Genomic DNA, 23241 nt, shown 5'->3' with positions numbered 1-23241 from the left:
TGAATAGGCTAGATCACCCCTCACCATGTCCCACCACACCCAACACCCCCCATCTCCTCAACACACACCCTAACCAGGGAAGCAGAAGAATAACAGAGTCCTCATTGTAGTAAATTGATTTTAACACCTTTAATCAGAGGCATTCAAAACCCCACCCATTTGCAGTCTCAGTTCATCCTCATTTCAACTGTGTGATATAAGAGAGGTAATATTCTCCCCTTTTACAAATATGAAACTAGAAACACACAGATCTTAAGAAGCATGTGTCCATCTCATACCCGAGACCACTGTCTTGCAAAGGTCCTACTGTAGTCTGTTGGCATAAAACTATATTTAGAACCTAGAACTACTCTTGAATTCAAATATTTGTATTAGTTACAAATAATTGTTGTGATTGGAAAGCATATCCAAAACAAGCACTGATTTTAATAATTGAAACAAATCCAAAACAAACATTGATTTTAATAATTGAAACAAAGAAACCATTTGCTTTGAAATTCTCTTATTAAAAATATGTACGGGCTCACACCTGTAATCCCAGCACTTTGGGAGGCTGAGGCGGGCAGATCGCTTGAGCTCAAGAGTTCCAGACCAGCCTAGGCAACATGGTGAAACCCTATCTCTACAAAAATACAAAAATTAGCCAGTTGTGGTGGTATGCACCTGTAGTCCCAGCTACTTGGGAGGCTGAGGTGGAAAGATGGCTTGAGCCCAGGAGGCGGAATTTGCAGTGAGCTGAGATCATGCCACTGCACTTTAGCCTGGGTGACAGAGTCAGACCCTGTCTCAAATAAATAAATAAATAAATATGAACTTAAATAAATTTTAAAATGTAGGAGATATAAGGGCACAAATCCAATATACATAAACAGAACCATTTGAATGAGCTACTGGCAGGAACTGGTTTAAATTGCTCCCTACATTGTATTTACTCTATTGTTAGATCAATATTATTCTATTCAATGTATTCTATTGTTAGGTCACCTAATCTGGATGTTAACTAGCTGTCCGCCAGTGGAGAGTTAAGGGAGTGGGAAGGCTTTTCATGTGTCCACTTCAAGCAAACAAGTAATGATTGGATTTACAAAATAAAGTTAGAGAGTGATGATTCATATTTTAAAGGATTTTCTATGGGCTTCCTTTAAATGAGTTTCCATAATGAATTTAAAGCATGATTCTATTTACAAAAATTATATTTCAACCTAACCTATCAAGAAGCCATCTAGTTTTAATTAAAAAGGTAGAAAATGAATTTAATTAAGACTAAGTTGTAATGGGTTCTATGAAGAGATAGCAATATCATAGAAGAAAAGTAAAATTACAATCTATTAGTGGAGATAAAACTAACATATTATAAATATGCAAACATGTCAGAAAGAGTCAATCATAAAGCATATGTTGAATGCTAAACAACCCAAAGTAGGAGAATCAAAGGAACAACTTCAAAACTTTTGCAACAATCATAGGTAAAATGATAATTGTTCACATGCCAAGTGAATGGGGAAAGGATGCCAATTCTAACAAGCTCAACACCACCAATTAATTTCTTTGCTTCAGTTGCCCCCACTTCCCTTAACCTTTAGTCATACTTAGCTTTTTCTGCAGTTTTCACATCTACTGTGCAAACATTAGATTCCAAAAGAAAGCTACAAAAGAAAGGACATATTGGAAGCTTTAAGAATAAGACCAAAGCACTAGGGAGAAGAAAGCTTCAAAATTTAATGATTTGGCAGGCATGGTGGCTCATGTCTGTATCCCAGGACTTTGGGAAGCTGAAGTGAGAAGATTGCTTGAGCACAGGAGTTCAAGACCAGCCTGGACAATATAGTAAGACCTCATCTCTACAAAAAATTTAAAAAGTAGCCAGGCATGGTGGCGCACACCTGTAGTCCCTACTTGGTAGGCTGAGGTAGGAACATTCCTTGAGCCCAGCAGGTCAAGGCTGCAGTAAGCCATGATCATGCCACTGCACTACAGCCTGGGCAACACAGTGAGACCCCGTCTAAAAAAATAGTGACTTGTATACCTTTATCTTTGTCATAGGATATTATAAGTATACAAAGATACAGAAAGTTTAGGCAACCTTTAAATTTTTTTTCTGAAATAATTACAAGATAGTACAAGGAAGACTCTGGTATACCCTTCAAACAAATTCATCAATTAATAACATTTGCTGTATTTGCTATATTAACCTCATTCTCTATCTATTTACTTGAACCATTTGAAAGTAATTTGAGGCATCATTTCCCTCTACCCATAAATACAGAAATACCCCTGAGATATTGAGAGTTAGACCACACAGGCCACCATAATAAAGCAAGTAGTGCAATAAACCCAGTGACACAAGTAAGTTTTGGTTCCCAGTGCATATAAAAGTTATGTTTATATAAAACTGTAGTCTATTAAGTGTGCAATAGCATTATGTCTAAAAAATGATATACTTTAATTTTAAAATATTTTATTGCTAAAAAATGCTAATCATCTGAGCCTTTGGTGAATCATAATCTTTTTGCTGGTAGAGGGTCTTACCTCAATTTAACAGCTGCTGATTGATCAGGATGGTAGTTACTGAAGGTTAGGGTGCCTGTGGCAATTTTCTAAAATAAGATAGCAATGAAGTTTGGTACACTGATTGACTCTTTCACAAAGATTTTTTCCACGGCATATGATGCTGTTTGATAACATGTTGCCACAGTAGAACTTTTTTCAAAATTGGAGTCAATCTTCTCAAACTCTGCCATTGTTTTATCAACTAAGTTTATGTAATATTCTAAATCCTTTGTTGTCTTTTAATAATGATCACAGCATCTTCACCAGGAACAGATTCCATATGAAGAAATCATTTGCTTTGCTCATTCATAAGAAGCAACTCCTCATCCATTCAATCCATTCAAGTTTGGCTTTTTTTCTTTTCTTTTTTGAGCTGGAATCTCGCTCTGTTGCCTAGGCTGGAGTGCAGTGGCACGATCTCAGCTCACTGCAACCTCTGCCTCCCAGGTTCCAGCAATTCTCCTGCCTCAGCCTCCCGAGTAGCTGGGATTATAGGCGCATGCCACCACGTCTGGCTAATTTTTGTACTTTTAGTAGAGACGGGGTTTTGCCACATTGGCCAGGCTGGTCTCGAACTCCTGACCTCAGGTGATCCACCCACCTCGGGCTCCCAAAGTGCTGGGATTACAGGCGTGAGCCACCGCACCCGGCCTCCATTCAAGTTTTATCATGAGATTGCAGCAACAATTTAGTCACATCTTCAGGCTTCACTTCTAATTCCAGTTCTCTTGCTATTTCCACCATAGCTGCAGGAGAGGAAGAGAGATGGGGAAACAGCAGCCAGTCAGAACACCTACACATATTGATTAAATTTGCCGTCTTATATGGGTATGATTGGTGGCACCTCACAACAATTACAATAGTAACACAAAGATTACTGATCTGCCAGGCATAGTGGCTCACTCTCGTAATCTCAACACTTTGGGAGGCCAAAGCAGGCAGACTGCTTGAGCACAAGAGTTCAAGACCAGCCTGGGCAACGTGGCAAAACCCTGTTTCTACAAAAAAAAATCAAAAATTATCCAGGTGTGGTGGCACACACCTGTACTCCCAGCTACTCAGGAGGCCAAGGTTGGGGGATTGCTTGAACCCAGGCGGTGGAGGCTACAGTGAGCCATCATCCTGTCATTGCACTCCAGTCTGGGCAACAGAGCAAGATGCTGCCTCAATAAACAAAAAAAATTACTGATCACAGCTCACCATAACAGATATAACAATAATAAAAAGTTTTAAATATCAGAGGAATTATCAAAATGTGACAGAAAGAAACAAGGTGAACACATGCTGTTGGAAAAATGGCACCAAGAGACTTGCTCAAGGGTTGCCACAAACCTTCAATTCATTTTTAAAAACGCAATATCTGAGAAGCACAAGAAAGCAAAGTGTAATAATACAAAGCATGCGGCCGGGCGCCGTTGCTGCCTGTAATCCCAGCACTTTGGGAGGCTGAGGTGGGTGGATCACGAGGTCAGGAGTTCGAGAGCAGCCTGGCCAAGATGGTGAAATCCCGTCTCTACTAAAAATACAAAAATTAGCCGGACGTGATGGTGGGCGCCTGTAATCCCAGCTACTCAGGAGGCTGAGGCAGGAGAATTACTAGAACCAGCTGACATCGCACCACTGCACTCTAGCCTGGGTGACAGAGCAAGACTCCATCTCAAAAAAATAAATAAATAAATAAAGGAAAATAATAGAAGCATGCTTATCCTTCAACGTGTATTTCCTAAAGACAAAGACATTGTCTTATATGACCATAATACAATTACCCGAATCGAAAAATTTAATATGATTACAGTATCATCTAATATACTGTCCATTTTTAAATTTTGCCAGTTGTTACAATAACGTTCTTCATAGTTATTTCTTCCTTAATCCAGGATCCCATCCAGGATCACCCATAGATTTAGTTGCCCTGTCTCTTTAGTCTCCTTTAATCTGCCACAAACCCTTAGTCTTTGTCTTTTGTAACGTTAACACTTTTGAATAATTTATGGGCCAGTCATCTAGCGATGTCTACCTCAAACGCAACTCATGTGCTTTTTTTGCATGAATACTACATTATGCTGTGTCCTTTTCAGGGTATTATATTAATAGGCATATGATATTGGCTCCTCCTATAACTGTGATGTTAGTCTCGATCATTTGGTTATGATGGTGTCCACCAAATTTCTCTATTGTAAACTTTTTTTTTTTTTCTCGCTCTGTTGCCCAGGCTGGAGTGCAGTGGCAGGCTGACGGTTCACTGCAGCCTCGAACTCCTGTGGCTCAAGCAATCCTCCCATCTCAGCCTCACGAGTAGCTAGGACCATAGGACCTAGCCACCACATTTGGCTAATTTTTTGTATTTTTTGTAGAGATGGGGTTTCTCCACGTTGCCCAGGCTGGTCTCCAACTTCTGGGCTAAAGTGATTCTCCCGCTTCAGCCTTCCAAAGTGCTGGATTACAGGCGTGAGTCAACACGCCCAGCCTTGTAAACTATTTCTTTTCATCTTTGTAAATAATACATAATTTATGGGGAGTTATTTTGAGACTATGTAAATATCATGTTCCTCATCACGTTTACCTCCTAGTTTTAGTACCTTTTGATGATTCTTGCCTAAATCAGTTATTAGAATACAATTCATATATGATAAAATTCATTAAAGTATATAGTAATTCAGTGGTTTTTGTATATTCATACGGTTGTGTAACCATCACCGCTAATTCCAGAGCATTTTTATCACCCCGAAAATGAAACCCTTCACCCATTAGCACTCATTTCCCCATTTCCCCCAGCCTCTGGCGACCACTAATCTACTTTTTATCTCTATGGATTTGCCTATTTAAGACATCTTATATAAATGCAATCATACAATATGTGGTCCTTTGTGTCTAACTTATTTCACTTAATATGTTCTCACGGTTCATTCATGTTGTAGTTCTTATTGATATTTCATACCTTTTTATTTGCCTAAATCAATCATTTCTATGATTCCTAAAAAATGGTGCTAGTCTAACTACATTATTTCCATCTACACTTACTAGGCAACATCTTTATCATCCATTGTCAGGAAGCCCTTTAAGAAAACTGCACAGTGAAGTTCATTTTAATAAATAGGGTTTCCTTGCTCTCAAGTAGTTACTAATCTTAGACAAAAGGGTCTAGGATGACCACCTTTCTTGAGGTTTACATGATCTTCCCTGACTTCCACTTGAAAGGTACCCTGTGAGTCTCTCTCCGCCTGTTATCCCACAGGCTCCTCCCCACTCCTCCAGGTACCCCTTCCCCGGCGGCCGCAGGAGGAGGAAGTGACGCACCGGAAGTGTCCCTGTTCCCCTTGCTGTGGGGGTAAGGAATCAAACCCCCAAGATGGCGGCAGCGGCGGAGGAGCGGATGGCAGAGGAAGGAGGCGGCGGCCAAGGCGACGGCGGCTCCTCTTTGGCCTCCGGCTCTACCCAGCGACAGCCCCCACCGCCCGCGCCACAGCACCCGCAGCCGGGGTCCCAGGCGCTCCCAGCCCCCGCGCTGGCTCCGGACCAGCTGCCTCAAAACAACACGCTTGTGGCGCTGCCCATCGTAGCCATCGAGAACATCCTCAGCTTTATGTCCTACGACGAAATTAGCCAGCTCCGCCTGGTGAGGCCCCCGCAGAACTCCTGCCTCCCTCTCCCCCCGGCCGAGGTCTGGGAGAGGAGGAGAAGGGAGCGCGTTCCCCGGGAAGGGAGCCCCCCGCGAGCCCCAGCCGGCTACAGATCCGGGAGGGAGCCGCTCCCGTCCCGAACTCTCCCTTGGCGTCAGTCAGCAGGAGTGGGCTGGTTCCCGGTTGCGTCCTAGCTGCGGAGCTGGGGTTACTTCCTGAGGGGACTTCGCCTTGGGGGCTCCTTGCCCCCCGCCCGGAAGCGGGCCCTCTACGGGAGGGGTAGCGGAGTTGGTCTTCCCACCTTCCGCCTGGCCTGAGAGTAGACCCGGAGAGGTCATGTCGCCTGCCTTTTGTATGCCGCTTCCAGCCCCCGGCCTGGGTTTGGGGAGAAAACTCAGAAGTAGGCAGATGATCCCAGCCAGATTTGGTTTATCTTGCAAGAATAACGAATTGTTCCCCACCCCAACCACCTAAGTTTTCTTGTTCGAGAAGATTGAGTAGAGTAAGGTGGCTCAGTGACCCCAAACCAGGTAGAGGTTCCGAAGAATTCGAACGTGTTTACTTAGCCTTAGCCCCAGCGCCCTAATTGACCACTAAAGTAGAGCCTTGGGAAATGACCATTTCTGCTTTGCCTCATCCTAACGCTTCCCACCGTAGAGAAGCAACTTACCCCTTGACGGGTTTTTTCTCTTTTGCAATTTATTTTTAACTAGTGATTTACGCCCACCCACCTGCTTTAGGAGAGGTTTCTTTATACCTTAAAATCACAATAGGTCAGTCCATGATTTTTAAAAATAATGAATTTGCCATTGGGGTTTTACTTCACTCCAGAGGTTTGAAGATGTGGTGATTGTTAGTTCAGTTAGATATTTTGCTGCCTTTCAATGAAATTATCTTTAAGTGGTAAAGAAATTGAGGGAGGTGGACATTTTGAAGTGATTGCAAACCGATTCCATGGAGAAGCTAAATCTGTGCTGGGAATTGTTTTTAAGAGGACAAAGATATTTCTGAATGTGCTGTGTATAACATCTTCTTATTACTCAATATGCTGTATTGTAGGCATACACCTCCAGTTTCAAGTGGATTATAATTACATTTTTAAAGGAAATCATAACATTTTTAAAAGAGAACTTATAAATATTAATTCAAACTGATGGCCAATTTTTTTTCTAGTCAACACAGCAGTTCAACCATGCCAGTCTGCAGGATGGAAAATTTCTTCAGCTGAAAATAGATATTTCACAATTGATTGCCTCTGAATTTCCAAAACGTTTTCATTCTAGAATTTCATGTAGAATCTTAAATATTCCTTCAGATTTTTACAAACGATGGCGTTTAATCAAAATTTGCGCTGTACATATACGGTGTTTGGAAAATTGGGCATATAACATTTGATTGAATTGAACCATTCAACCAGACAGTGGCTTTGTAAATCTTGGAATATTCACAGTTCTGTTTTGTAAGTGTTGAGAAAAACTGAGTTTTATTTGTTTGTTGATCATTTTACTATTTTAAAAAAATGTAGTGGGGAGGGGGGAACCAGCCTGTCCTAACTAGAGTTAAAACACATCCCACAATTTATGAATAAATGACATCTCTGTCAGGTGAGATATTCAGCTGCATTCTTAATTTTTAAGCAGTTTTCTGGCCTTTTAAGGTTATAAATTTATAATTTCAAACTCAGATTTTTCATAAGGAGTCCCTTCAGTACAACTGCCCACCCCCAGGAAAAGATTCTGCCCCGTTTTACATGTGCAAATATGATTTTTGAGTAATGGGGAACTATTTTTTTTACTTAAGGCTAATGGATAATTCTTGAATAGATTAAATGGATAATCTTTTGTGGGGAGTTGGAAGTGTCTTTGCTTGGAAGGTACAATTCAAGTAACGTTAGAAAAGAAAGATGTTCTTTTTTGCCACTAGGTGTCAGCATTAATTTAATTATGATCTTTTCTGAAATTGGCAGTCAAGAGAGTGCCTAGGTGAGCTGTACATGCCTTCTTAAGTAGCCATTTATACCTAAAGAATCGTTTGCAAAAAATCAAGGGACTTTAGTATATGCTGCTATCTGACATATAAGTTACGTAGTTCTCTTCATTGTAAGCATATTTTTGAGTGGAATTAAGGCTGGATATGCTTTGAAGGGGGTAATATTAAGAACAGAATTAGTTTTCATAAAGCTAAATGTCAGTTGTTAGGTAGGAGTTAGTTTATGTATTGTTCAGGGACTTTTTTTCTTCCTTCTCAGTTTGCTTGTCTTATTGGAACCTCAGTTACAACTATGCTTAGCATCTAATGTAGACAATAAATAGGTACACAATCCACGTACTTACTACTCTGCATTTTCTTTAAAAGATTTGCTCTAGGTTGAAATTGCTACAATAACATTTTTCAGTTATTTGTTCTGTTTAGTTCATAATAGTCTTTGCTTCCTCTTACCATGAATAACTGATTTCCAAGGGACTGTGTGAATGCCTTATTAAATTGGATTTTTGGCTGGGCGCAGTGGCTTACACCTGTAATGCCACCACTTTGGGAGGCTGAGGTGGGCAGATCACCTGAGGTCAGGAGTTCAAGACCAGCTGGCCAACATGGTGAAACCCCATCTTTATAAAAATACAAAAATTAGCCAGGCATAATGGTGGGTGCCTGTAATCCCAGCTACTCGGGAGACTGAGGTGGGAGAATTGCTTGAACCTGGGAGGCGGGGGTTGCACAACGTGAGCCGAGATCGCCGTCTCAAAAATAAAAATAAATTGGATTTTTTTTTTTTTTTTTTTTTTTTTTTGAGACGGAGTCTCACTCTGTCACCCAGGCTGGAGTGCAGTGGTGCCATCTTGGCTCACTGCAGCCTCCACCTCCTGGGGTTCAAGCGATTCTCCTGTCTCAGCTTCCTGAGTAGCTGGAACTACAGGCGCACGCCACCATGCCCGGCTAATTTTTCGTATTTTAGTAGAGACGGGGTTTCACCATGTTGCCCAGGCTGGTCTCGAACTCCTGAGCTCAGGCAATCCACCCACCTAGGCCTGAATTTATTTTATTTTATTTTATTTTATTTTATTTTATTTTTTGGCCATTGACTATTGATCAAAAGATGTATCCTGAGTCTGGTGGTTTCACAGAAATTACTCCTTAAATATTTAACTCCTCCAGTGTAAAATTATTTGGCTGAACACAACCTTTGAAATGACAAAACATGTACTTTGAGTTGTTTTTCCAGTAAAACAGACAAATTTGTGCTGATGCAGCATTAGTATGTCACCCAGGCCCCCTTGGCAGGTGGGTGAGAGACTCTGAAACAAGTGGCAAAGGTTAAGAAGTGAGATCCTTGCCGAGTGCGGTGACTCACGCCTGTAATCCCAGCACTTTGGGAGGCCAGGGTGGGCGGATCACTTGAGGTCAGGAGTTCGATACCAGCCTGGCCAACATGGTGAAACCCCATCTCTACCAAAAATATAAAAAATTAGCCAGGCGTGGTGGCACACGCCTGTAATCCCAGCTACTTGGGAGGCTGAGGCTTTGAACCTATGTAACTTTGGCTTATGAGCATTATATTCTTATCTACTGAAAAACAAGTATAGGGAGCTTTTTAAATTATTTATTTATTTATTTATTTATTTATTTATTTTTAATTTTTGAGACAGGGTCTCCCTCTGTCGCCCAGGCTGGAATGCAGCGGCATGATCACAGCTCACTGAAGCCTTGATTTCCTGTATTTTTTGTGGAGATGTGATTTCTCCATGTTGCCCAGGCTGGTCTTAAGTTTAAACTCCTAGGCTCAAGTGGTCCGCCCACCTCAGCCTTTCAAAGTGCTGGGATTACAGACGTGAGCCACTGCACAGTATAAAAAGGGTAAAAAAATTTTTTTCTATTTATTTAAAGTACAATATAAAAAGGGAAAAAAAATTATCCTGTTTCAAACACTGCATTATATAATTTTACCTGCCCTACAGGAGGCTTTTAAAAGATGTTTTAGAGAGATACTATCAATTTTTTTCCTCTGCGATTCAACTGGAGCTCTTATCATTTTAATTGGAATCATATTAGTGGTTCAGAACATGAATTTGACTAAAGGTTAAGTTGGAAATTCTTGCCTATTTTCTGGAATGAAATTTTCCAGTCAGCAACAAAATACATAAATACGTGCTTTTGTCTCAAGATATTTCTCTAGAGCACTTTAGCTAATTAAATCTATTACCTATTTATAGTTCCTTTCACATCTTTTCTTCAAATATGTTAGAAAATTTTAGTTATAGAGTGGGTTGGTTGGTAGGAAATATGAAGGAAAATGAAGAACCATTACTTCTTTTTTTGTTTTTGTTTTTAAGTAGGCAAGCTGTCTTCCTTGTATCTCTCACTCTGCACAAGAGTTCTCAGTTTTTTTGGTCTGAAGACACCTTTACACTTTTAAAAGTTATTGAAGACCCATAGAACTTACCTTGGAAAATTCTAGAAAACACAAGAATACACATAACATATTCCATTAGCTATCAGAACAATAATGTCAGCACATGTCATATTGCTTCTGGAAAATTCCACTGGATACTCGTGAGAGAATGAGTGGAAAAGGCAAATAACTTCTTGGTACTCTGAGAATAGTTTGGCCTTGCAAACCTCCTGAAAGGGTCTCCAGGACCCTGGGGATCTCCCACTGCCCAGACCACACTTTGAGGACCACTGCTCTGTATTGCTCTATTCCAGAGAATACACTCTGTTGCTGATTTTTTCTTTTTTTTCTTTTTTCTTTTTTTTGACGGAATCTCGCTCTGTCGCCCAGGCTGGAGTGCAGTGGCGCGATCTCGGCTCACTGCAAGCTCCGCCTCCCAGGTTCATGCCATTTTCCTGCCTCAGCCTCCCAAGTAGCTGGGACTACAGGCACCTGCCACCACGCCCGGCTAATTTTTTTTTTTTATATTTAGTAGAGACGGGGTTTCACCGTGTTAGCCAGGATGGTCTCGATCTCCCGACCTCATGATCTGCCTGCTTCGGCCTACCAAAGTGCTGGGATTACAGGCATGAGCCACCGTGCCCGGCCCCACTGATTTTTTCTTGTATTTTTCTCCCACCGTCTCTTCAGGCTGTTGATTTTATTAATGAGTGCATAAGTACAGGTAAGAAATTATAATCTCTTGGGGGCAGTTCGTTCTTCCAGTTCTCACAAAGTAAAGAGGTTCAGTCAGTAACTCTGTCCACTGTGTCGTCATCAAGAGAAAATATACATACCTTCCTTGAGCACACTTACACAGCATCAGGATAACAAATGCAAAGATGGTAAATATGAGTGTTGAGGTTAATTAGGACTTAATCAGGAAAGACCTCCTGAAGATAATAAGTTTTTATCCAGTTAATAAAGGTAGAAGAGCATTCCCAGCAGAAAAAAAACGATGTGTAAAGTATTGAAGTGATTGGAGAAGAATGACTTAGAGGGATTCAGATAAACTTGAATTTGGATATGTGAAATTGTTAATGTTCTAGATTAGTGGTCACCCGTCCTCCTGTCTCCCCAGCGTTTTTATTTCACAGACCAGTCAGATTTAAGAAACTGTTTTTGAGAACCTCCAGGGTTGACATCTTTTGGTGGGTGGAGCAAATAAGGGCATTTTAAAAAACAAAACAACTTCCGTCTCGTATCATCATCATTTCTTAAAAGACACCAGATATATCTGCATACCTTGATAAACTGAGTAGTATGAATTCTTACAAAATTGCAGAAGATACTATGTTAAAAGGATGACCTGTGCATATAAATCCAATTTCATAATTTTTGAGACTGGGAGCAAAAGATAACCTTTAACAGAGGTTTCCCTTAAACACCTACTTCTAGCATCTTGTACTTAAGATTGATTGAAACAAACATCAAGCTCTTCAGTTTCCCAAATATCTTGGGCCTCTGCAAACACATGCTTTTTCCTGTTTCCCTCTCCTAGAAAATATTTGTACCTTTGGCATATACCTCATTCTATAATTCTTCTCTGAACTTTATGTAGGTAATATTTCTAAGTTTCCATTGCATCGTTATTGCACTTACTACATTGGAATTATCTTTGGAGGAGCCTGTTTTCCAATTACCTTAGTCTGTGATGCAATATAAGTACTCAGTAATTATTGAATAAATGAAGTAGCTCTTAAAAACCATTTCACTGCTCTGAATAAACAATAGAAAATATATGTCATTGTAGGGCTGGGCGTGGTGGCTCACGCCTGTAATCCCAGCACTTTGGGAGGCTGAGGCAGGTGAATTACCTGAGGTCAGGAGTTCGAGACCAGCCTTACCAACATGGTGAAACCCCGTCTATACCGAAAATACAAAAATTAGCTGGGCATGGTGGCGGGCACTTGTAATCCCAGCTACTCAGGAGGCTGAGGCAGGAGAATCACTCGGACCCGGGAGCCAAAGGTTGCAGCGAGCCGAGATCATGCCATTGCACGCCAGCCTGGGCAACAAGAGTGAAACTCCATCTCAAAAAAAAAAAAAAAAAAAGAAAGAAAGAAAAGAAAATGTATGTCATTGTAAGATAAATGTTTTCTGTATAAACTATAATAGTGTTACAAAATCATTTGCTTAATATTTACTTCCAAGAGAGGAGATTAGAACTTTTTTTTTTACATTTTTCATTCACCCTAGAATGTCTTTAACATTTTACAAGACCATTTTAAGAAAATGAGTGACTAAAGAAAACTCTTAGGAGTTATTAAAATTGATTGATACACTGATCTGAAGCCAGTATGTAATTAACAAGATAGCCATTTACAATAGTGCATCAGGGTTCCTTTGTTTTAGTCAACATTTAATTGATTTATTAATGAGAAAAATAATGGTACAGATAATCAAAAACTGAGAACAATCCAAAAGGCTTTTTTATGTGGTGGTTAGGATGCATTATAGGAATCCTAAGAAGAAATTCTTCCTAATTGTTATACTTAGACTGAAATTAAAATGAATTTATATTTTCTTTCCAAGTGAATATCTAGGGTATATACGCAGAGAATCTAAAATTTGTTGTAATTCTACCAGCAGATAATTGAGAATTTCATATACATATATATGTGTAGTGTATTCACAACACACACAATATAGTAATACAAGTGGTGTGATCTTAGGCAGTCCGTAGAAGAGAGTTGCTCTGTCACCCATGCTGGAGTGCAGTGGTGAGATCACAGCTCACTGCAGCCTCAAACTCTTGGCCTCAAGCAGTCCTCCTGCCTTGGCCTCTCTAGGTGTTGGGATTGCAGACGTGAGCCACCATACTTGGGCAAATAGAACTTTTTTTTTTTTCTTTGAGACAGTTTCAAGGCTGGAGTGCAGTGGTGCGATCTTGGCTCACTGCATCCTCCACCTCCCAGGTTCAAGTGATTCTCCTGCCTCAGCTCCAAATAGAATTTTTTTTTTTTAGACTGAGTCTTGCTCGCTCTGTCACCCAGGCTGGAGTGCAGTGGCACGATCTCGGCCCATTGCCACCTCTGCCTCCTGGGTTCAAGTGATTCTCCAGCCCCAGCCTCCCGAGTAGCTGGGATTACAGGCCTGCACCACCACGCCTGGCTAATGTTTGTATTTTTGGTAGAGACAGGGTTTCACCATCTTGGCCAGGCTGGTCTTGAACTCCTGACCTCATGATCCACCTGCCTTGGCCTCGCAAAGTGCTGGGATTACAGGCGTGAGCCACTGCCTGGCCCCAAATAGAAATTTTTTTTAAAGATTAAAGTATTCTTTTGGAAGAGGTGGGAAGTTGTATCCATATTTAGGTGAGGGAAATTAAGATGAGTTCACTGAAAACACAAACAGGACAAGAGAAGAGCCAGAATGGTTGTGATTCGTTCATTATTCATTTTTTAAATGATTTTTTCGTCCATCATTAACTTTTTGCCACATTTGCTTTATCTGTTTCACTTTTGTGCTCATTTTCTCTCTCCTGAATGTGTGTATGTGTGCATCTATCCCATGAACATACTTATTTTACCAAACCATTTGAAAGTAAGATGAAAATACTGATATTTTGCCCCAAGTACTTTTTATAATGTGATCACAATATCCTCATTTCCAGGGGATTTAACATTACAGTTTGTATTCAGATTTCTCAGTTGTCCCCAAAATGTTCTTTATAGCTCTTTGAGGCGGGTTTATTCAGTCTAATTAAGGATTGGTCTCTAATCTAGAACATTGTCCCCACTTTTTTCATTCTTTCATGCCATTGACTTTTTTTTTTTTTTACAGCCCCCTCGCCCTGCCAACACACACAATGAATGCCATTGACTTTTTGAAGACTAGGCCAGATGGCTTGTAATGGTTCTGTAATTCACATTTGTCTAATTTTTTCCTTGTGATTGACTTCAGGATTTTGAACTTTGGAAGGATTATAGGAAGGTCTTGCGCTAGCTCCATCTGTCTAACCTTTAGCAGTGTGGTGAGAAGGCCTGTTAATGTCCTTAAAAATCCCTTATTACCTCAAGAAGTCCTACCTTTTAGAGTAGTGCCAGCAGTTCTATAACAGCAGAGTATCAGTTGGGACTCTAATCAATTTGAAATAAATAGGATAATTATTTCAGGTTATATAGCTGTGGGTCACCAAGTTTAAAATGGCACAAATTAGAAGACCTGGATTCTTAGTTTCCCTTTTGCTGCTGAATAGCTGGATGACCTTGGACAAATCACATAATTTCTTAAGGCCTCAGCTTTCTCACTTTAAAAAAAAAGGATAGGTTCTGATGTCTTTAAGTTCCTTTCAGTTCTGGAGTCTTAACAAGCAGCCTAATCAGCTTGTGATCATTTAAGAACTGTAGAGTGCCAAATTAATACATTTTATTTATTTATTTTGGTTCTCTGTTTATCTTACACAATGATGAATACATTTTAAAACTGGGTTCCAGCTGGGCGCAGTGGTTCATGCCTGTAATCCTAACACTTTGGGAGACCAAGGTGGGTGGATCACTTGAGCCCAGGAGGCTGAGGTGGGAGGATTGCCTGAGCCCCAGGGAGGTGGAAGCCTCAGTAAGCCGTGATCGTGCCACTGCACTCCAGCCTGGGCAACAGAGGGAGACCCTGTCTAAAAAAAAAAAAAAAAAAATGGGTTCCATTACAATATTTCCATGATTCTAAGATATAAGGGTCTCATATTTAACATTTTTGAAATCAGTGCATCTTGATCAATTTGTATGTGTATTATCGTGGTGGTGCCTTTTTTTTCCCAGAAAAGTTTTTATTAAGTTGGTAACATGTCTCAAAGTCTCTACAGCATCTTAAAATCGAAGGAGTTGAGCATACCATATTTCAAGGCATCTAAGAAAAAAATGCCGCCAATTATAATTCTAAGACATTATATATCGTAGGTCTATTCCACTGTCAAATGTTTAAAAATGTGCATCTTAGAATCAGTTAAGACTTAAATAAATAAAAAAATTTTTAAAACAATCAGTTAAGACTTGAGGCTGGGCATGATGGCCCATGCCTGTAATCCCAGCACTTTGGGAGGCTGAGGCGAGTGGATCACCTGAGGTCAAGAGTTCGAGACCAGCCTGATCAACATGGTGAAACCCTGTCTCTACTAAAAACACAAAAAATTAGCCGGGCGTGGTGGGAGGTGCCTATAATGCCAACTACTTGGGAGACTGAGGCAGGAGAATCACTTGAACCCGGGAGGCAAAGGTTGCAGTGAGTGGAGATTGCACCACTGCATTCCAGCCTGGGCAACGAGAGCAAAACTCCATCTCAAACAAAAAAGACTTGATATTAAAGATTAAACAGGAAAATCACATTTCACAAATGTATAGCCTATGTGTCTTGCATTATTGAGAAGGACCATGGTAGCACAACAAATCTAAAAACAAAGAAAATTTTTCATTACTGACCACAACTAAGAAAACTACATTTATTCTCTTACAGTAGAACAGTGAGTAACAGGAGCCCAAGCTATATCTTTGTTCTTCAGTGATTTATTCTATTCATTCCCTTTTGTTTTTATAGTATATACTTTTCCTAATCTTTCAGTGCCCTGATAGTTTTTGACATAGTCATCATCTTTAGGCTCCATATATTAGGCTTCAGGATTTTATTTTACTGTCTTGGGTAAATTGCCAAATTGTTAGGATTTTTGTTTGGTTGTAGTTACTAGGGAAGTAAAATTTCTTCCCTTTAGCTTTGGGAAATTATTAAAATACTCCTAAATTTAGAGCTACACTTTAAATGAGATAATTTGAGTTGCAAGTTAGCATACATTATCAGCAGCTATCATTAAACTGCTTGTCCTGGGGAAATTTAGTATATTTCTTTTTTCCAGATGTGACTTCTTTCTGAATCCTAAACAAAAGTTATATGGTCCCTTTTGTTGTTTTGTTTCGTTTTTGAGATGGAGTCTCGCTCTGTCACCCAGGCTGGATGGAGTGCAGTGGCGCGATCTTGGCTCACTGCAACCTTCACCTCAGGTTCAAGCGACCCTCCTGCCTCAGCCTCCCAAGTAGCTGGGATTACAGGCGCCCGCTACCATGCCTGGCAAATTTTTGTATTTTTAGTAGAGATGGGGTTTCACCCTGTTGACCAGGTGGTCTTGAACTCCTAACCTCAGCTGATGCGCCCAGCCGAAAGATGTATGATCTCTTGTGTTTTTGTGCTATTGGTTAGTCAGTGCTTCTTGAACATTTGAACATACAGGAAAACTACCACATTAAATACTGTTCTTTCCTTACAATATTGCCTAATGTTTAAAATAATTTTTCTTTTTTTTTTTTTCTTTTGAGAGGAGGTCTTGCTATGTTGGCCAGGCTGGAGTAGTGCAGGTGTGATCATCATACACTGCAGCCTCAAACTCCTGGGCCCAAGTGATCCTCCCACCTCAGCTTCCCAAGTATAGCTGGGAAGCTGGAACTATAGGCTCATGCCTCTGCACCTGGCTATGCTTAAAATCTTTTTGATGTTGGCTTGTGTAGTGTCATTCTAATTTGTCCATCTTTGTGACCTCCTATTCTCTAATCTTTTTATCAGCTTTTAATTATAAATGTCAGTTGAGGCTCCATTTATAGGCCTTTTTTTCTTATCTTTCACTTCATTTGGGGTTCATGTACATTTATTTCACTATCTCCAGTGAAATTTCCAGAACCACGTCTTTAGTCCTGGTATGATAGCGCTTGCAGAAAATGACCAGCCAGCTCTCCCAATACCAGATCTTTCAAAAGATGGGTGGTCTTTTCCTTTTCTTTTCTTCTTTTTTGTTTATTAAGTCCAACTTCTGCAGAAGGGTACTCATTCTCTTTTTTTTTTTTTTCTGACACGGAGTCTCGTTCTGTCATCCAGGCTGGAGTGCATTGGTGCAGTCTCGGCCCACTGTAACCTCCACCTTCGGGTTCAAGCGATTCTCCTGCTTTAGGCTCCCAAGTAGCTGGAATTACAGGCGCCTGCCACCACACCCAGCTAATTTTTATTTGGGGGTTCACCATGTTGGCCAGGCTGGTCTCAAACTCCTGACCTCAAGTGATCTGCCCACCTCAGCCTCCCAAAGTGCTGGGATTACAGGCGTGAGCCACTGCTCCCGGCCATTCATTCTCTTTTTAAAGTTATTTATCTGATTTCTCAACTCAAAACATGGGAAATTTTATTCCTCTCAGCTTGACCCACACATCTCATCTGTCTTCGGAAGTAGTTTGCTTGCTAATGGTTTGTTCATTCCAGACTTTGTGCCTTTGCATACACCATTACATCTAACTTAGCAATCTTTGCCCTCTCCTCCTTCAAAGCCTAATTCAAATCTTTTGTCATGTGAGATCTTCTTAATTGGGCCTATCTGGTTATTCTTATTCTCATCATCCAGCCAGTACTTAAATACTTACACTAGCCAGCACTCATATTCGAGTTTATAGATTATTGAAAGATATCTAAACCCTAGAAGTTAGCTAGATTCAGTGCAGCAAAACTAGTAAAATAATTTTGACTGAACCTTGAAAATTGTTACAGCAGTAATTGACGTTAATTTTTGTCTTTGTAAATATATTGCTGCTAAAAATTATTTCTTCTCAGAAATTATCAACAAGGTTGTAGAGTCTACAGAGACAAGAAGTGTTTTTCTACAAGGTTGTGTTAGAGGGTACCTCAGTTTATTTTTAAGTCCACTATCTACTCATCTGATGATTTAACATATCAAATAGGCTGGGTGCAGTGCTCAATGCCTGTGAACCTAGCACTTTGGGAGACCAAGGCAGGAGATCACTTGAGGTCAGGAGTTCAAGACCAGCCTAACCAACACAGTGAAGCCCCGTCTCTATTACGAAAAATTAGCCAGGTGTGGTGGCAGGCGCCTGTAATCCCAGCTACTTGGGAGGCTGAGGCAGGAGAATCGCTTGAACCCAGGAGATGGAGGTGGCAGTGAGCCGAGATCACGCCACTGCATCCCAGCCTGGGCAACAGAGCAAGACTCCCTCTAAAAATAAATAAATAAGTAAAATAAAATATCAAATAGTTTTAATAACAAAACATAGTTTTTATAGTCCCCAGTTTTTATTCCCCAGAGGCACCACTTTCAAGTCTTCTGGCTGATTTTCTTCTATTTGATATTATCTGTTAACTTCCTAATAAGTTGAGAAGTTAGCCCTGTTGCCCTCATTTCACATACACAGACACTCCCTTTTCTTTCCTTCAATAACATAAAAGTTTTTTTTTTCCCCACATGAAGTTCAGTACTGGTGTTTGTGGTCATGTGATTATTCAGGACTGGGGCACTGGTTCTCAAAGTGTGGTCCAGAAACCCCAGAGAGGTTTCCAGGATCCTGTCACAGGGTCCATAAGATCTAAAGTATTTGTGTGTGTTTTTTGTTTTTGTTTCTGTTTTTTTTTTTTTTACAGTACTAAGGTTTTATTTATGTTTGGCACGCTTATTTTTTCCACAAGTATACATGGAGTTTTCCAGTAGCCACATGACGTTTGATGACATGATGGCATCACACTAATAGCTAATGAAACGTGCACTTGTGTGTTCTTGTGTTTTCCAGAATTTTCTGAGGTAAGAATACCTCAGTCGACTGAATGCAGAGACAGGTATGAAAATTGACCTGTGTTCTGTTAAACCACATATCAAAAAGCCTTGCGGAAATGTAAAATAAGGCCAATCACTAAATGTTTTGTTTTGGAAAAAAGTTACTTTTCGTTAAAAGCAGTTACATATATTGATATGTATTGTGTTTATGTCTTTGTTTTTTTCAGTAGACACTGAACAAATACTGATAACTGGTTTAGTTTAGTTAGAAATAGATTCTACCATATTTTAACATATTATTGGCCAAGCAGGTTGGCTCACCTGTAATCCCCGCACTTTGGGGGGCCAAGACAGGCAAATCACCTGAGGCCAGGAGTTCAAGACCAGCCTGGCCAACATGGTGAAACCCCATCTCTACTCAGAAGGCAAAAATTAGCTGGGCGTGGTGGCACGCAACTGTAATCCCAGCTACTCAGGAGGCTGAGGCAGGAGAATGGCTTGAACCTGGTAGAGGGAGGTTGCAGTGAACCGAGATCACGCCACTGCACTTCAACCTGGGTGACAGCGAAACTCTGTCTGAAAACAAACAAACAAACATTATTTATTAGAAATTACTTCGTACTTAAAGTTTATTGTGCTTTAATTTTGAAATTGAAAAGAACAGTTTTCCTTAATACCCTTTTAGGAAGTTATCTGGTTTTTAATATTAGAATATTAAAGCCTTCTTGAGCTTCAACCTAGTTTGCCAGGATTTTTGTTTTAGGGCCTGTGTTCTCAGGAGAAAACAAACTTACATCAAGAGTTTCATCAGCATTTCGTTTCAACAAATATTTGTTGATCGTTTGTGCTTGGGTGCTATGAGAGATGGAAAGAAGCATAAGACAGATCCTAACTGTCCATGTCTTTTTTTTATTATTTTTTATTTTTATTTATTTATTTATTTATTTATTTTTTTTTAAATGTCCATGTCTTGTACTGCAACATCTACCCCATATGGTGAGAATTAACCTTCAGGTTGATGACTCAGTTGCTGCAGAATTCTTAGAGATCAGATCACAAAGGAATTCTGTATACTAGATGTAATTAAGATAAGAAAGATGCTAGGATATCTCAGAAATATAACAAGTGAAACAAAGTTTTCAAATTAGTACTAAGATAAACAAAGTTTATTTAACAATTTTATATAGCACTTTAGAGTTTACCAAGTGATTTAGTGTGTGTTTCGTTTAATCCTAATGATATCCTATGGGTTAGGTATTATCCATGTCTTACAGGTAGCTGACTCAGGTTTTCAAATGTAAGATGACTTGGACAAGAATGCATATAAGTTGTACTCAAATTTAGCTGTTCTGACTTCTGATCCTGTGCTTTTACTGTATAAAAACACCATATCTGGCTGGGCATGGTGGCTCATGCCTATAACCATAGCACTTTGGCAGGCCAAAGCAGAGGATTGCTTGAGCCCAGGAATTTAAGACCAGCCTGGGCAACGTAGACCCCCATCTCTACAAAATTTTTTTTAAAAATTAGCTGCGCGTGGTGGTGCATACCTGTTGTCTCAGCTACTTGGGAGGCTGAGACAGGAGGATTGCTTGTGCCCAGGGATAGGTTGCTGCAGTGAGCTGTGATCATGGCACTGCACTTCAGCCTAGACAACAGAGCAAGACCCTGTCAAAAAAAAAAAAAAAAAAAAAAAAACTATATTAAGGATTCAAAGTAGTTGATGTTCTGCTACACATGCTAAGATATTTTGGGCCGAGCGCAGTGGCTCACACCTGTAATCCCAACCCTTTGGGAGGCCAAGGCGGATGGATTACTTGAGGTCAGGAGTTCGAGACCAGTCTGACCAACATGGTGAACCCTGTCTCTACTAAAAATACAAAATTAGCTGGGCGTGGTGGCACATGCCTGTAATCCTAGCTACTCAGGAGGCTGAGGCAGGAGAATCACTTGAACCTAGGAGGCACAGGTTGCAGTGAGCTGAGATCACACCATTGCACTACAGCCTGGGTGACAAGAGTGAAACTCCATCTCAAAAAGATATTTTGGAGGATATACAGTGTCTAATATAAAGGCCTTGGCCATCATAAGCTCTCCATAGTTAAGCCAGATCACTAGAAGAAATAAGTAATAATTCTCATTCTGGTTATAGATCATATAAACTTTGTAAGAGGTTAGACTCAAATGGATACATTTCTGACTAAAAAGGAATTTTTTTTGTTTCAAACTATTAAAAAACCTTTAAATGTATTGTTTTACTGATCTTCAGGACTATAGTCTGTGACCATAATAATGGGAATACATTCAGAACATCCAACAAACACCTAAAGTAAATGATACTTTTTTGCCTGCACATAGTATTAATTTCTTAATGAGATATTTCAGAAATTACATGGTGTGAGGCCAGGCGCGGTGGCTCACACCTGTAATCCCAGCACTTTGGGAGGCCGAGGCAGGCGGTTCACAAGGTCAGGAGATCGAGACCATCCTGGCTAACACAGTGAAACCCCGTCTCTACTAAAAATACAAAAAAATTAGCCGGGTGTGGTGGCGGGCACCTGTAGTGCCAGCTACTCGGGAGGCTGAGGCAGGAGAATGGCGTGAACCCAGGAGGTGGAGCTTGCAGTGAGCCGAGATCGCGCCACTGCGCTCCAGCCTGTGCGACAGGGTGAGACTCCATCTCAAAAAAAAAAAGAAATTACATGGTGTGAGAGATTCACCCACAGATACTGAATCAGAGTTACATACAGCAGGCCAGCTGTGGTGGCTCACTCCTGTAATCCCAATATTCTGGGAGGCCAAGGTGGGCAGATCACTTGAGGTCAGAAGTTTGAGACCAGCCTGGCCAGCATGGTGAAACTCTGTCTCTACTAAAAATACAAAAATTAGCCAGGCATGATGGCACACACCTGTATTTCCAGCTACTGGGGAGGCTGAGGCAGGAGAATCGCTTGAACCTGGGAGGCGGAGGTTGTGCTGAGCTGAGATCGCACCACTGCACTCCAGCCTGGGCGACAGAGTGAGACTTCGTCTCAAAAAAAAAGATATATACAGCAAACTGAGGAATAATAGTGGGATACAGAGAGCTTTAAGCCATCAGTTATGAGTCTCAGTTGTTTCTTATTAATTTGGTTATTGATTTTTGTTGTTCTTTTTTCTCCCTGAAGGTTTGTAAAAGAATGGACTTGGTCTGCCAGAGAATGTTGAATCAGGGATTTCTGAAAGTGGAGAGGTACCATAATCTATGTCAGAAACAAGTTAAAGCACAACTCCCAAGGTATGTTGTGGGTGGCAGTGACAATGATGTGCAGTTGGTTTTGTTTGTTTCTTGACTTCTTTTTTTCAGTCTCATGGTTTACATATTGCTTCCCAAGTTTTTATAGCAAAGGGCACAAAGATCACAATGTGATTTCTGCAGTGGTTTGTCCATTCTCACCGTTTGTGATCAACATTTTACTGGAGGTTCTAGCCAGAGAAATTAGGCAAGAAAATGAAATATAAGGCATCCAAATGGGAAAAGAAGAAATAGAACTCTCTGTTCACAGATGATATGATCTTGTGGATAAGGAGTGCACTAATTGATTATTAAAGCTAGTAAACCAGTTCAGCAAGGATATGGGATATAAGAATAATAGACAGAAATCAATTATATTTATATACACTATCAATGAACAATCCAAAAAGGAAATTCAAAACATTTTATCATAGTTTCAAAAAGAATAGAATACTTAGTAATACATATAACAAAAGCACAAGACTTGTATACTAAAAACTACAAAACACCATTGAAAGAAATTAAAGAAGACTTAAATAAGTGGAAAGGCATTCTGTGTTCATGGATTCGAAGACTTCGTATTGTTAAGATGACAGTACTCCCCAGATTAATCTACACATTCAGTGTGATAGGGGTTGACAATAAGGTACAATATGTTTTGTTTGTTTCTTGACTTCTTTTTTTTTTGTAACCCCTGTCAAAAATTCAGCTGTCTTTTTTTTTTTCCCCAAAACTTGATACACTGATCCTAAAATTCCTGTGGAAATACAAGAGTCTGACAATAACCAAAGCAATTTTGAAAAAGGAGAGCAGTATTGGAAGACTCACACTTCCCACTTTCAAA

General features: G+C 40.2%; 1 protein-coding gene across 2 annotated transcripts in view; it reads left to right on the top strand.

Annotated features, from left to right (window-relative positions):
* Positions 1-5827: 5827 nt before the first annotated feature.
* Positions 5828-23241, top strand: part of FBXO28 (F-box protein 28) — a 43147-nt gene continuing 25733 nt past the window's right edge. Inside the window, exons 1-2 of one of the 2 annotated variants that reach the window (XM_003814898.4) lie at positions 5828-6166; positions 22291-22400. In XM_003814898.4, the coding sequence (XP_003814946.1) occupies positions 5900-6166; positions 22291-22400 (377 nt within the window). In that variant the 5' untranslated portion in view covers positions 5828-5899. The remainder of the gene's footprint in view (positions 6167-22290; positions 22401-23241) is intronic. The other variant, XM_008967772.5, reaches the window with a different exon arrangement.

This window comes from Pan paniscus, chromosome 1 (assembly GCF_029289425.2).
Source record: "Pan paniscus chromosome 1, NHGRI_mPanPan1-v2.0_pri, whole genome shotgun sequence".
NCBI classification, from domain to species: domain Eukaryota; kingdom Metazoa; phylum Chordata; class Mammalia; order Primates; family Hominidae; genus Pan; species Pan paniscus.
Note: the sequence above shows the minus strand (reverse complement) of the source record. Positions and strands in the feature narration are given on the sequence as shown.